Below are 14626 nucleotides of genomic sequence, written 5' to 3'. Positions count from 1 at the left end.
AGATGACAGGCTGGACCGCAGCAGAACGCTGCCATCCAGCCTGTCATCCCGCAGACACTGAGAAGCGCAGGCATACTTCCACTCCTCAGTGTCTGGCTGTGACGGCATCCAGATGAGCCGACAATGAACTCGGCTCACCTCATGTACGTCACTGACAGCGTGGGAGAATTCTCCTGCACTCAGCGCTTCAGCGTGAGAATTTTCCCACGCTGTCAGTGACGTGCATGAGGTGAGGTCATGTCCCATGAACTCGGCGCACCTCATGCACGTCACTGACAGCGTGGGAGAATTCTCACGCTGAAGCGCTGAGTGCAGGAGAATTTTCCCACGCTGTCAGTGACGTGCATGAGGTGAGCTGAGTTCATTGGACATGACCTCGGCTCATCTGGATGACGTCACAGAAAGACACTGAGGAGCGCAAGCATGCCTGCGCTTCTCAGTGTCCGCGGGATGACAGGCTGGATGGCAGCGTTCTGCTGCGGTCCAGCCTGTCATCTCGATGTAGCAGAGCTGAAGCTGTCCTGGGAACCATGGAAAGGTAAGGATGAGGTTGCTTTATTATTTTACTTTTATTGCAGGAGATCGTTGGCTTCAGCTGGAATGGGTGTGGCGGTAAGTATGGTTTAATTTAGAACAATAAAGAATTGTGTCTTTATTTCAATTAAAGGACTTTTTTCTGGGTGTTTGTGTTTTTTTTAAATACTTTACTAGAAATTCATGGCGGTCATGTCTAATATTGGCGTGACCCCATGAATTTCGGGCTTAGGGCCAGCTGATAATGCCAAGCTGGCCTTAACCCCTTTATTACCCAGTGAGCCACCGCACCAGGGCCCTGGATGAGTTGGGTACAGCGCCAGAAGATGGCGCTTCTATGAACGCGCCATTTTCCGGGGCGGCTGCGGACTGCAATTTGCAGCGGGTGGGACCCAGAAAGCTTGGGTCTCCCTGCGCTGCAGATTCCAGCCCCCAGCTGCCTAGTTGTACCTGGCTGGACACAAAAATAGGGCGAAGCGCCACACATTTTTTTTTTTAATTATTTCATGAAATTCATGGAATAATTAAGAAAAAAAGGGCTTCCCTATATTGTTGTGTCCGGCTAGGTACAAATAGGCAGCTGGTGGTTGGGGGCAGCCCGTTCCTGCCTGCTGTACCTGGCTGGACACAATTATAGGGCGAAGCCCCACATAATTTTTTTTTAATTATTTCATGAATTTCCTGAAATAATTAAAAAAAAATTGACGTGGGGCTTCACACTATATTTGTGTCCAGCCAGGTACAGCAGGCAGGAACGGGCTGCCCCCAACCACCAGCTGCCTATTTGTACCTAGCCGGACACAACAATATAGGGAAGCCCTTTTTTTCTTAATTATTCCATGAATTTCATGAAATAATTAAAAAAAAAAAAAACGTGGAGCTTCTCCCTATTTTTGTGTCCAGCCAGGTACAACTAGGCAGCTGGGGGATGGAATCTGCAGCGCAGGGAGGCCCAAGCTTTTTGCCCTCCCCCCCCCCGCTGAAAATTGCAGTCCGCGGCCGCCCCGGAAAATGGCGCGTTCATAGAAGCTGGATGCTGTACCTGGCTGGCATACAAAAATATGGCGAAGCCCACGTCAAAAGTTTTGGGAAAAATTTATTAAAAAATAAATAATAATTTAGGGACTGCATCTTTATTAAGTCCTCAAATGTCATTTAGTGTTAAAATAAAGGATTTATTTAAAAAAAAAATGGCGTGGGATCCCCCATAATTTTAGTCTCTAGCGGAGGTTAAGCAGACGGCTGGGGCAGATGTTTGAAGCCTGGGAAGGGGGTAAAACCCACGGAGCTTCCCAGGCTACTAATATCAGCCCCCAGCTGAATACCTAGCCTTTACTAGCTATTAAAATGGGGGACCCCCCAAAAAAAAATGACGTGGGGTCCCCTCTATTTTAATAGCTAGCAAAGGCTAGGCAGACAGCTGGGGGCTGATATTAATAGCTCAGGAAGGGTGCCATGAATATTGGCCCCCTCCCAGGCTAGAAACACCAGCCGTCAGCCGCCCCAGAAATGGCGCATCCATAGGATGCGCCAATTCTGGCACTTAGCCTCGCTCTTCCACGCTGCCCTGGTGCGGTGGCAGGGGGTAATAGTGGTGGGGTTCATGTCAGCGCCAGCTGCCATGAAGCCCAGGTTAGTAATGATGGCCGTCTATATGACACCCCCATTACTAACCTACAAAGTGTTAAAAAGAAAAAACACACTACACCCAGAAAAAAATAATTTATTTGAAATAAAACACCATTTTATTTAATTCTTAGTTTACTAAAAAAAAAATAGTTACCTGTCCACGTTCCTGCGCTGATCTCCCATGCACAGCTGTCACATCTGGAGATGGTGACAGCTGTGCATGGCTGCTGTAAGCTCACGCTGCCGGGAACACGTCCGCTCCCGGCAGCGGGAGCCACTGACTGAGGTCACCGGAGTGCATTCAGGCAGCGCAGCTCCGGAGACCTCCTTTACGGCAGTGCTGTACCGTGGGAATTTCTCACGATACAGCAGTGCCGTAAAGGAGCTAACCGGAGCAGCGCTGCCTGAACTCCGGTGAACCCTTACGGCCCCGTCATTCTAGCGGCGGCAGCGGTTCAGAGCGGTCACATTCTATGTGGCTGCTCTGAACTGGAGATCTTCGTGGGACACTCGTGGACTACTACGGAGGGGTAAGGATAAGGTTGTGGTTTATTATTTTATATTTTATTACAGGAGATCGATGGCTTCGGGGAATTAGGTGTCTTGGTGAGTATAGGTGTAGTTTATTTTTTACTTTATTTTAGGTGGCGATCGGCGGGGACAGGTAATGTATGAACTAATTTCTTTTAGGTAACCACTGGCCACCAATGACATGTATTTAACATTTATTGGGGACACAGTAGGGCAATTTAAATAGCAGGATCAGGCTGATGGGAACTACTGCTCCCATCGAGCTGATCCTGCTGGCAGGAGTGGACGGGGGACAGACATAGGCCGATGGGAGTAGTAGTGTCACATCGGCCTATGTCTGCCCGCACACACACCCGCACACACACCCGCACACACACACCCCGCACACACACCCGCACACACACCCCGCACACACACACACCCCGCACACACTAATCATGACGGGTCCGGGAGGTGAGGCTGACCTGTGCGGCCGTGGGAAAGTTGATGTGAGTTCATGCAGTCAAGCATGAACTCACATGAACCCTCTGAGGGCACCGCGGCTACTTCAAATGAACAGCTGATCGGCATCACCTGATACCTCAGCTGTTCATTTGAAATAACCGGCGGGAAAGCGCAGCACAGAACGGGAAAGCCGGCGGTGAAGTCTTTTCACTGCCGGCTTCCCCGCCCGGGTCCTTCGCTCCTTGGTGCTGCGCTCCCCGCCCGGTCCTAATTTACGATCGGGATGGGAGGTGGCGAGGGGAGCGGAGGATCGGGGTGGGAGGCTGCGGGGAAGCAGTATGGGGCTGCGTGATTGTTTAAAAGCCGGCGGCTTTTTACCGCGCGCCGGCTTTTAAACAATCAGGAGAATTCTCCCACACTGGGATGGCATTCTGATGACAAGCTGGATCGCAGCTGAGCGCTGCCATCCAGCTTGTCATCCTTCAGAGACACTGCAGAGCGCAGGCATTATGGGAACTTCCGATTCCGGTATTCGATATTATAAAAGTATCGGAATTAAGTATCGGAATTCCGATACAGTGAATATCGGCCGATACCCGATATTTCAGTATCGGAATGCTCAACACTAGTTGTCACCCTTGAAATTGTTCCAGAAAATGAAGTATTTCTCCAAGAAAATGAATGCAATTACACATGTTTTGTTATACACATGTTTATTTCCTTTCTGTGTATTGAAACAACACAAAAAAACAGAGAAAAAAAGGCAAATTGGACATAATTTCACACAAAACACCAAAAATGGGCCAGACAAAATTTTTGGCACCCCCAACTTAATATTTGGTTGCACACCCTTTGGAATAAATAACTGCAATCAATCACTTCCTATAACCATCAAGAAGCTTCTTACACCTCTCACTGGAATTTTGGACCACTCTTCTTTTGCGAGATGCTCCAAGTCTCTCATATTTGAAGGGTGCCTTCTCCCAACAGCAATTTTAAGCTCTCTCCACGGATGTTCATTGGGATTTAGATCTGGACTCATTGCTGGCCACTTCAGAACTCTCCAGCCCTTTGTTTCCATCCATTTCTGGGTGCTTCTTGAAGTATGTTTGGGCTCATTGTCCTGCTGGAAGACTCATGACCTTGGACGTAAACCCTGCCTTCTAAAACTGGGCACTACATTGCGACCCAAAATCTTTTGGTAATCTTGAGATGTCCTGATGCCTTTCACACAGTCAATTGATATGTATAAAAATTGGCGTGCACACAATCGATGGACGAGGTGCTGGTGGAACAGGGTATGGTACTCCTAGAGTAATAAAATAGAAATTCCCTGCACACTCTGGCCTTTGGGTGATGCCCATTTTATTTAGTCTCCGTGAAAGGCAAAATTGAAAAGTTTATAAACATATCCTGTACTTTAATGTAACCAAATTAGACAACGTTTTGACCCTACGTGGGTGTTTTTCAAAGTGTCACTGCGAAGAAAAGATGAGATATGAGTGAATCACTTGGGGGAGAGTCATACATATAGTAGGATATTGCCAAACAGGTCACAATTTATAATACAGAGGGTTATTGATACAATGACAATACTTAAGTGGCATATACATAAGAGAGTACACTGTACAATGGTATATATACAAAATCAACATAACAATGGACAGACAGGGAAAAAACAGGTAGCAGTTGAGATCACAAGGACAGAAGAGCAATGTCACATTTGACATCCCCTACTCCATGTTCAAAGTACACTGAAGTAGGAGATAGAGACCAGGAGCACGTTTGTGTCACTGCCTGTCATAGGTTCACACAAGCTTATAAAAAATCATCCGAGTTTCATCTAGAAAAAAACAAAGTTTTCATTTCAATTATCATCTGCATGACATCCGTTTTTATATATCTGCAGTTATTCAAATTTACAAGACTAAATACCGTTTCCTATGTTAAGAATTGCAATATATCCATAAAAATAAGGTGCTTGATGAATCCGATTTTTTTTTCCATAGACTTGAATGGCTAAGTTTCATCTAACATACGGAAAAAACTAGTGAATGCTGCAATTTTTTTCACACACAAACCGCCCGTTAAAGGCACATCTGACCAACACCATCAAATAACATAGATCTAAGCACTGTCTGTTTCTTCACGGACAGCACTTGGCCTGTTTAGCAAGTAATGTCAACAGAGGAGTAGAGACAGGTAGGAGGAAAGAGGTGAGGGGGAGGGTGGGTGAGTCCAGTTCCATTTCTTCATCAGTGTTCAAATGTTCTATGGATAATTATTGAGGATCAATGCTAGCATGTGGTTGGGAAAGATGGATATCTATCAGGACGGGTGGTCCTTTGGTGGATTTGCTAAAGAGTCGCCAAGGAGTCCACATTTCTGTAAAGTTTTTGAGTTCCCAACTCAAGAGTTCCTCAAGTCTGAAAATTTGTTCTACATTGGATATCAATTGAGCAATAGAAGGGGACAAGTTAGATTTCCAAATAGTAGGAATTTGTCTTCTTCTTAGACATATACCAGCCGCAGGAAGAATTCTGAGTTTGTTTTTTGGTAGTTTGTCTGGGAAGAGGTGTAGTAGACTGTAATGCAGCGGATTGCGGCATTACTGTAATGGTCGAGGGTGTGTTTTGGCTGACCATGTACCTCCCCCAGGTGACTGATCACATGACTGTGACATGAGCACAGGTCCTGTGCACACAGAAGGTCTGATCACATGACTGTGACATCAGCACAGGTACTGTGTGTGCCCTGGAAGATATATAAACCCTGGTAGTTTTGAAACAGGTGTGAGAGGCGTGAGGCCTGTTCCCTGTGTGGGACACCGTTAGAGTGTGAACCCTAGTGAGGCCTGGTGAAGCCTGAAAGGCAGAGGCTGGATCCTTATGTGTAAGAGATGCCTGTAGCCTTGGAGGGCAAGAGGCTTGAAAGGCAAGAGTCCTGGAAGGCAGAGGCTGGATGTTATGTGTGAAAACATACCAGTAGCCTTTGAAGGTACGAGGGCTGGAGACCCCCATCTGGGAAGTCGTAAAGCCACAGCTGTGGCAGAACAAATCTGAAGCAGCTAAAACTCAGCAAAGGTAAAACACTGCTTGATGTGGACATTTATATTGTTACCTTGCTGAAGGCTGTATCTGGAGCCAAGTGGACATATCTGTCACTGGAAAGGCTCTTGGACATTATATGTGTAATATGTCGGCGACCCACTGAGATGGACTCGGTTATGAGCGGTTTATGATAAATAATAAACTGCTGGATTGTGAAATACCAGAAAGGCGTTGCATGTGTGCTTTATTTGACCCGGTGAAGCGAGTGTCCCCCAGCATGATGACTAGCGCTGCCTTACAAGACATAATTCAGGAGTAACAACCAGTTTTAGTTTGAAAATCTGGTTAATAAGGCGCAACATCTCAGACCAGAATGTTTTGATTTTTGAGCAGGTCCACCACATGTGGTAATACGAGCCAACCTCAGGGAGGCATCTCCAGCATAGTGGGCTATACTTTTTGTTAAATCTGTGGCATTTGGCCGGAGTGATATGCCATCCAGTTGGGACTTTATATCCGTTCTCTTGTATACGGACACATTTGGAGGTGAGCTTCAGGCGAGTAAAATTTTATCCGTATCTGTGGTTGAGAAGTGTTTGTTTAGCTCCTGTTCCCATTTGCTTAGGAAGTGTTCGGAGGGAGATTAAGTGGTTGTATATAGTTTCAGCGATATTTTTTGAGGCAGAAGTGTTTCGAACATTGTTAATTGACAGTTCGAGTCCGAGTAGTTTACAATGTATTTGAAGAGGGGCATGAATTTATGGAGATGGAGTGCGTGCAATGGGGTGTTTAGGTGTATTTCCAGTTCCTCTCTGATGGGGATTAGTCTTGTTTCCAGTAAATCTTGTAGAGGTTTGTAGAGATTGTTTAAGATTGAGGGAAAGATTTTTAAGTGCAGGTATGGGAGAGAGGAAAATATCTCTGACTTGTAGGAGGGGAGAGGGGTAAGGGTAACAATTCTCCCTGATATGGGGCAATGACCTTATTTTGTGAGTGGCTGCGGTGAAGGGGTTTTTGATTTGGGAGGCTTTAGGGCCATCTGTAGGGGAGAAGATAGGTTGTAGTGGAAATAGAAGGTTTTCCTCTTCAATTAAAACCCAGGATTTATGTATGGGGCGTTTGATCCAATCGGTTATTCTGAACAGCTTCCGAAAATAAATTAAGGACAGACAACATTTTTTATGGTTACATAGAAAAACCATAATAAATCAATAGGATTATACAGTCATAGCCAAAAGTGTTGGCACCCGTGAAATTGTTCCAGAAAATGAAGTATTTCTCCCAGAAAATGACTGCAATTACATGTTTTGTTATATACATGTTTATTTCCTTTGTGTGTATTGGAACAATACAAAAAGCTGAGAAAAAAAGGCAAATTGGACATCATTTCACAAAAAAAAAAAAAAAAATTGAGCAGGACAAAATTGTTGACACCTTTCCAAAATTGTGGGCAAAGAACTTTTTTTTCAAGCAGGTGATGCTAGTTCAAGCTCACCTGTGGCAAGTAACAGGTGTGGGCAATATGAAAATAACACCTGAAACCAGGTAAAAAAGGGAAAAGTTGACTCAATCAAGGTGGAGGTGCAAAGATGTTTTGGGGTTCTTTTGCAGCCTCTGGCACTAGGTGCCTTGACTGTGTGAAATAAAGAGTGCAGAGTCATGCCACACACTTCGAAAAATCCAGATGGATAAGTACCATATTTCCTTTCTTACCTAGGCCGTGTCTCTAAACCGTTTGAGCCAAGGTAAGAGAGGCTGAAACCTGACCACCACTGAACAAGACACATAAATTGAAACATCAATTATAGGCCAAGAAATATCTTAAGTCACTCTAATCAATTCTTAAAACCTTTGAAAAATCTGTCTCGACAGACCAGATGGATAGGTCCGTGGCTGAATCTGTAATGGGCAAGCCCTCTACTTCAGGTCGGACACCAGCAAGGTGTAGGTGGGGTACTGTTAACGGGCTGGTATTATTAAAGATTATCCAGTTGGACCCAAAATCAACTCCCAAACCTACTGCCAGTTTTTAGAAGATACTTTCTTCAAGCAGTGGTACAAGAAAAAGTCTACATCTTTTAAGAAAACCAAAATAACTCTGCACACTAATAGCTTCTCAATAATTATGCACTCAGATATTCTCCTAAGAATGACAAAGCCTCACTTTTACCTAAATATTCAGGTTTATTAACTTTTTGGATTGACCAACAGCACTGTAATTGTTCAATAATAAAATAAATTAATCAAAAATTACAAATGACCTAATAATTGTGCACACAATGTAGTAAGACCTCAACAGTGCAACCATTTTTAGAATATTCCTAATGTATGTTCGTATATGAAATTTTGCATATTCTATAAAAAATATTATTATGTTTCTAGATTTATTGGCGATCCAGAAGTTGATCAAGAAGAGAACTTCTGGTCTCAAGCACTGGAAGACTTAGAAACCTGTGGACAGTCAGGAATTCTCAGAGAGTTGGAGGTAATACATGAACCCTGGTGAATAAAATCAAGGGAATTGTTGTGTTATTTAGATAACATCCTTTTATTATTTTCACAGGAGAAAGCAGACAGTCACAAATGTTCTAGGAACATGATTCTTTTGGTATACATTTCCTGCGTGTTGCTTACTGTGTGTTGATCTAGCCTCTTGCTTGTCATGGCTGGAGTGCAGAGTGTGCAAGTGAATTTCAGCATGTAGATACATAGCTTGTTACTGCATACCCTCATATAAGAAACCAAACTGACGTGCATTTATATTTACTGTGTGTAGTTAGTAAATGTAGTCAATCACATTTATAGATATGGGACAAAAATATTGAAAGGTTCATTCCCTAAATAATCTACTCTAGTGGTGGCAAGTTAAAGAGGACATCTATTGGACTATCCAGATCCAGTTTTAACTCCATTATACTCTGGCGATAAAAAGTCCACACATACGTTAAAATGCCAGGTAAAAAAACTCATACCAAAAGAATCATTTCAGAACCATTTCCACTTTTAATGTCACCCATAATCTGTACAATTCAATTGAAAAATAAACTGAAATCTTTTCAGGTGGAAAAATAAAGAACTAAAATAATGTGGTTTTATAAATATGCACACACCCTTAATCTAATAATTTGTTCAAAGTACCCTTTGAATTTATGACTACATTCAGTATTTTTGGGTAGGAGTCTATCAGCATGACACATCTAGAATTGGCAATCTTTGCCCACTCTTCCTTGCTGTAGTGCTCAAAACCCATCAGATTGTGAGGGCATCTCCTGTGTATTGCCCTCTTCAGGTCTCCCACAGATTTTCAATTGGATTCAGGTCTGGGCTCTGACTGGGCCATACCAAAACTTTGATCTTCTTCAGGTCGGCCCTTCTTTTGTTGAGGTATGCTTAGACACGTTGTTGTGCTGAAAGGTGAGATTACTCTCTAGCTTTCTAGCAGAGGTCTGAAGGTTTTATTGCAAAATTAACTGACATTTGGAACTGTTCAAAATTCCTTCCGCCTTGATTAATGTCCCAGTTGCCAAAAAATAGCCCCAAAGCATAATGCTGCTTCCACCATGCTTCAATGTGGGTATGGTGTTCTTTTGGTGATGCGCTGTGTTGGCTTTGCCCCAAACATACCTTTTGGAATTATTGCCAAAAAGATCAACCTTGATCTCATCAGACCATAATACGTTTTCCCACATGCTTTTTCGCAGACTTGATGTAGGTTTTAGCCAAACATAGCGGGGCTTAGATGTTTTTCTAAGAAAAAGCTTCCATCTTGCCAGCCTTTCTCACATGCAGACATATGAAGAATACGGGAGATTGTTGTCACTTGCAGTACACAACCAGTACTTGCCAGAAATTCCTGCAGATCCTTTAATGTTACTAAACTTTGCATGGGGTTAATCAGAATCACTGTATACGATGGTAGCTGTGTACTGACTACTATTTAACATGAGTTTAAATGTGATTGGCTGATTCTGAACAGAACCACATCCCCAATTATTGGACGGTGTTCACACTTATGCAACCACATTATTTTAGTTTTATTTTTAATTTTACCCTCAAAATGATTTCAGTCTGTTTCTCAAAATATTTGCACAGAATATGGTTGACTTTAAAGGTGGAAAAACTTCTGAAATTATTATTTTTGGTATTTTTTTTTTATGACAAAAACTTGACATTTTAACAAGGGTGTGTAGACTTTTTATACCCACAGTATATATTTAAAAAAAAAAAAAAAAACCTACAAGAAGCAAAATGAAAATAAACCCTGCTGTAAATAAATAAAAAGCAAGTGCATTTAAATAAAATAGGGTTCTTAGTAAAACTGTTTTTGATCAAAAATAGTATGAAAGCCATCCCACCAGTGACAAGGTGAACCCGTTCGGGATAGAACCTACTCTGTCTAATATTAAAAACTATGTGTCAAAGTTGACCTCTGTGTGAATAAGGGCAGACTGAGGCTCCGGTCCCAAACTAGGAACACCAGCCAAGGGAAGCTTTTAAATGTGTTGTCCAGCTCTAGGAAGGGAGGCCACACCAAGGTTTGCACAGAATGCAAAATAGACAGGGAAAAAACACAAAAATTTGAGCTTGGTTTAACCCTTTCGTAACCTTGAGATTTTCCGTCTTTGCATTTTCGTTTTTTGCTCCCCTTGTTCCCAGAGCCATAGTGTTTTTATTTTTTGGTCAATATGGCCGTGTGAGGGCTTATTTTTTGCGGGATGAGTTGTACTTTTGAATGACATTACTGGTTTTACCATATCGTGTACAGGAAAACGGGAAAAAAATTCCAAGTGCGGTGAAATTGCAAAAAAGTGCAATACCACAATGTTTTTTTTAAAATTTTTTTACCACGTTCCTTGAATGCTAAAACTGACCTGCCAATCTTATTCTCCAGGAAATTACGAGTTCGTAGATACCAAACATGTATAGGTTCTTTTTTATTTAATTGGTGAAAAAAAATTCCAAAGTTTGCTAAAAAAAAAAAAAAAGACGCCTTTTCCAAGACGCGTAGCTTCTCCATTTTTCGGGATCTGGGGCCCGGTGAGGGCTTATTTTTTGCGCGCCGAGCTGAAGTTTTTAATGATACCATTTTGGGGTAGATCCGATGTTTTGATCACCCATTATTGCATTTTATGGCAATGTTGCGGTGACCAAAAAACGTAATTCTGGCGTTTAGAATTTTTTTCTCGTTGCGCCGTTTACCGATCGGATTAATTCTTTTTTTATATTGATAGATTGGTTGATTCTGAACATGGCGATACCAAATATGTGTGTGTGGATTTTTTTTTAAATTATTTTATTTTGAAAGGGGGGAGATTTAAACTTTTATATTTTTCTTAATTTTTAAAAATTTTTTCAAAACATTTTTTTTTCACTTTTTGCATGCTTCTATAGTCTCCATAGGAAACTAGAAGCAGCAACTGTCTGATTGCCTCTGCTACATAGAGGTGATGAGCAGATCACCTCTATGTAGCAGAAATGTTCCTGTGCTATGAGCGCCGACCACTAGGTGGCGCTCATAGCGATCAGACAATGACAACCACTGGGGTCTGCTGCAGACCCAGGGTTCTCATGCCCACCCTTCAGTGACCCGCGTTCATGTGACGGGGTCACCAATGGGGGGGGGGGGGTAAGTGACGCGCTTCCAGCGCGGCGATGTTAAATGCCGCTGTCAGATTGACAGCGGCATTTAACATGTTAACAGCCACGGATGGATCGCGATTCCACCCGCGGCTGTTGAGGACACATGTCAGCTGTAAGAATCAGCTGACATGTGCCCGGTTCAGTGTGGGCTCAGCGCCGGAGCCCGCACTCAACAGGGGGTGACAGCCTGGTGCGTACTATTACGCCACAGGCCGTAAAGGGGTTAAAATGGTATACATGCAGCACATAAATGCTTGTTTCACAATAGCCATGAATCAGAAAAAGCTACAAGAAGCAAAATGAAAATAAACCCTGCTGTAAATAAATAAAAAGCAAAAGTGCATTTAAATAAAATAGGGTTCTTAGTAACACTGTTTTTGATCAAAAATAGTATGAAAGCCATCCCACCAGCGACAAGGTGAACCCGTTCGGGATAGAAGTATATGTTTATTATGTACAACTCACACAGCTAATTTTTTGCATCAAAAACTGTCCTACATGCCTTGCAACATTTATTTTGTGTTGACCATGTGCACAAAATACTGCCACAAAGGATGCTAACTTATAAGTGGCATAAAGTCAGATAAAACTTTAATAAATCCACCCCATTGCCCCAGCTTCTAGCTATAAGGTTGTTCTCACAATTGATCTTTAGGACTGCATCAGTGCTACTGATCGACAGTTTGGATTAGTGACATTGTTGTGCCGCTAGCATAAACTGTGCACACTGGTACTGCTATGTGAGGCAGCTTTTCCTTTGCAGCTTTGGAGGCGCATGTGGGTACATAAGCTGGATAGCTTCAGAACATCACTTGAGTGCCCTAAGGCGAGGAGCTTGTACGTGCTGCTCTCCTTGCCTAGAAGACCGGCCACTACTGATAGAATGCAGCTGTGGCTGGTAACGTTTGCAACAAGCTGGAAACAAAATTAAAAATTACTATGTTCTAGAGAATGGAGAGCATTTTCAGTAAGTTAATTGCAATTTTTATGATGAGGATCACCTCTAAAGTTATAGGAAAATCCCTAATATGGGATGATGATAATAGATCAGGAACCCTGATGTTCTGCTCGGGTCCTTATGGCCCAAAATGAAATTTGAGAACCTGCAGATTATTTATTATGCGGATCTGAAACGTGTGACTTTTCCACATTTGAGGGCTTCTTACTATGCGGGTTGTTTTTTGTTTTTTTTATTTACTTTTTGCTACACGCTGATTGTTACACTTGTACTGTTCGGGTCAATATGAGAACGCAAGACATAGCCATGTTCTGGATCCGTCAAACAATAGACATAATGAACTTGTAATAGGGTCTGCCTTAGTATCCAACATTTTGACTGCATGTCAACAACAATGTGGGGCTCCAATACAGATGTGAACAGAGCCTAACGACCCCCTTCATACAAGTCAGATTAAAGTTGGTTCAACCTTCAGATTTTGACATAACTAGAAGACAATCTGACAATCTCCATTGTCCAAACAGACAATGTTAAGGGGGACAGGACTCAGCAGCCTGAATTTCCACCCCCAATTCTTGTGTTTGACAACAGTTTACCTCTAAGGAGAAATAATCCTCCTACACAGCACAGGAGGGAGAGAGGATGCTAAGACAGTTGTCGATTAATTATATGTATGACCAATTTAACTGACGCTAAAAACATTTTGTTGCACATCTCCTACAGGACAGGAGTAACCCAACTGTCCTATTCATCTAAACCGATTTTTAGTTGCAGAAACTTCTGCAAAAAAAACTGCAGCTTGAGAATTCACCCTAATGCTTCAAGTTATCACCTATCTATATAAATCCAGCATTGCCAGCAGTCCCATAGACAATGATTGGAGGGGAGGTTCAAATGCTCCATTCAAACTGGGCATTTCAGAGACACCATTCAACATATCCGCACCGATCAGAAACTTTTTACCTACCATGGACTTGTGATAATTTGCAGTGTTGGAAATACAGTGGCTTGAGAACGTATTCACCCCCCTTGGCATTTTTCGTGTTTTGCTACCTCACAACCTGGAATTTCAAGGTTTTTTTGGGGGGGTTAGCATCAGTTCAAGTAAAGAACATGTCTACAACTGTGAACATTGTTGTTTGCTTCACAAGAAAAAGAAAACCAAAATAACTGAAAACTTCAGTGTACATAACTATTCATCCCCCTAAAGTCAGTACTTTGTAGAGCCTCCTTTTGTGGCAATTACAGCTGCAGCTCGCTTTGTATCAGTCTCTATGAGCTTTGCACATCTTGCCACTGGGATTTTTGCCCATGCCTAAAGGGAAAGCTGCTCCAGCTCCTTCAAATTAGATGGTTTCCTCTGGTGAACAGCAATCTTCAAGTATGACCACAGATTCTCTATTGTTTTAAGGTCTGGGTCTTTGACTAGGCCACTCCAAAACATTTACACATTTCCCCTTAAACCACTTGATTGTTGCTTTAGCAATATGCTTTGGGGTCATTGTCTTGTTGGAAGGTGAACCTCCGTCCCAGTCTCAAATCACTGGCAGACTGAAACAAGTTTTGCTCAAGAATATCCCTGTATTTATTACCATCCATTTTCCTCTTGACTCGGACCATTTTCCCTGTCCCTGCTGCGGAAAAACAGCATGATGCTGCCATCACAAGGTTTCACTGTGGGGCTCAGAGTTTTGGTGGGCGGCCATCTTTTGTTAGGTTTGTTGTGGTACCATGTTCAATCTATTTGATGATCATGGATTTGATGGTGCTCCGGGAGATTTTTTTTATTTTTTTATAACCGAATCATGACTTCTACTTCTCAACAACTTTGTCCCTGACT

General features: G+C 42.6%; 1 protein-coding gene across 8 annotated transcripts in view; it reads left to right on the top strand.

Annotated features, from left to right (window-relative positions):
* The window catches only part of GRIP1 (glutamate receptor interacting protein 1), a 647688-nt gene that overhangs the window by 627895 nt on the left and 5167 nt on the right, over positions 1-14626 (top strand). For 7 of the 8 annotated variants that reach the window (XM_073651737.1, XM_073651736.1, XM_073651738.1 and 4 more), the window contains one exon: positions 8571-8673. In XM_073651737.1, coding sequence (XP_073507838.1) covers positions 8571-8673 — 103 coding nt within the window. Of the gene's footprint in view, positions 1-8570; positions 8674-8751; positions 8797-14626 lie in introns of all 8 variants that reach the window. The other variant, XM_073651743.1, reaches the window with a different exon arrangement.

This window comes from Phyllobates terribilis, unplaced genomic scaffold (genome assembly GCF_046119375.1).
Source record: "Phyllobates terribilis strain yellow unplaced genomic scaffold, ASM4611937v1 Scaffold_11__3_contigs__length_659146591, whole genome shotgun sequence".
NCBI lineage: Eukaryota > Metazoa > Chordata > Amphibia > Anura > Dendrobatidae > Phyllobates > Phyllobates terribilis.
Note: the sequence above shows the minus strand (reverse complement) of the source record. Positions and strands in the feature narration are given on the sequence as shown.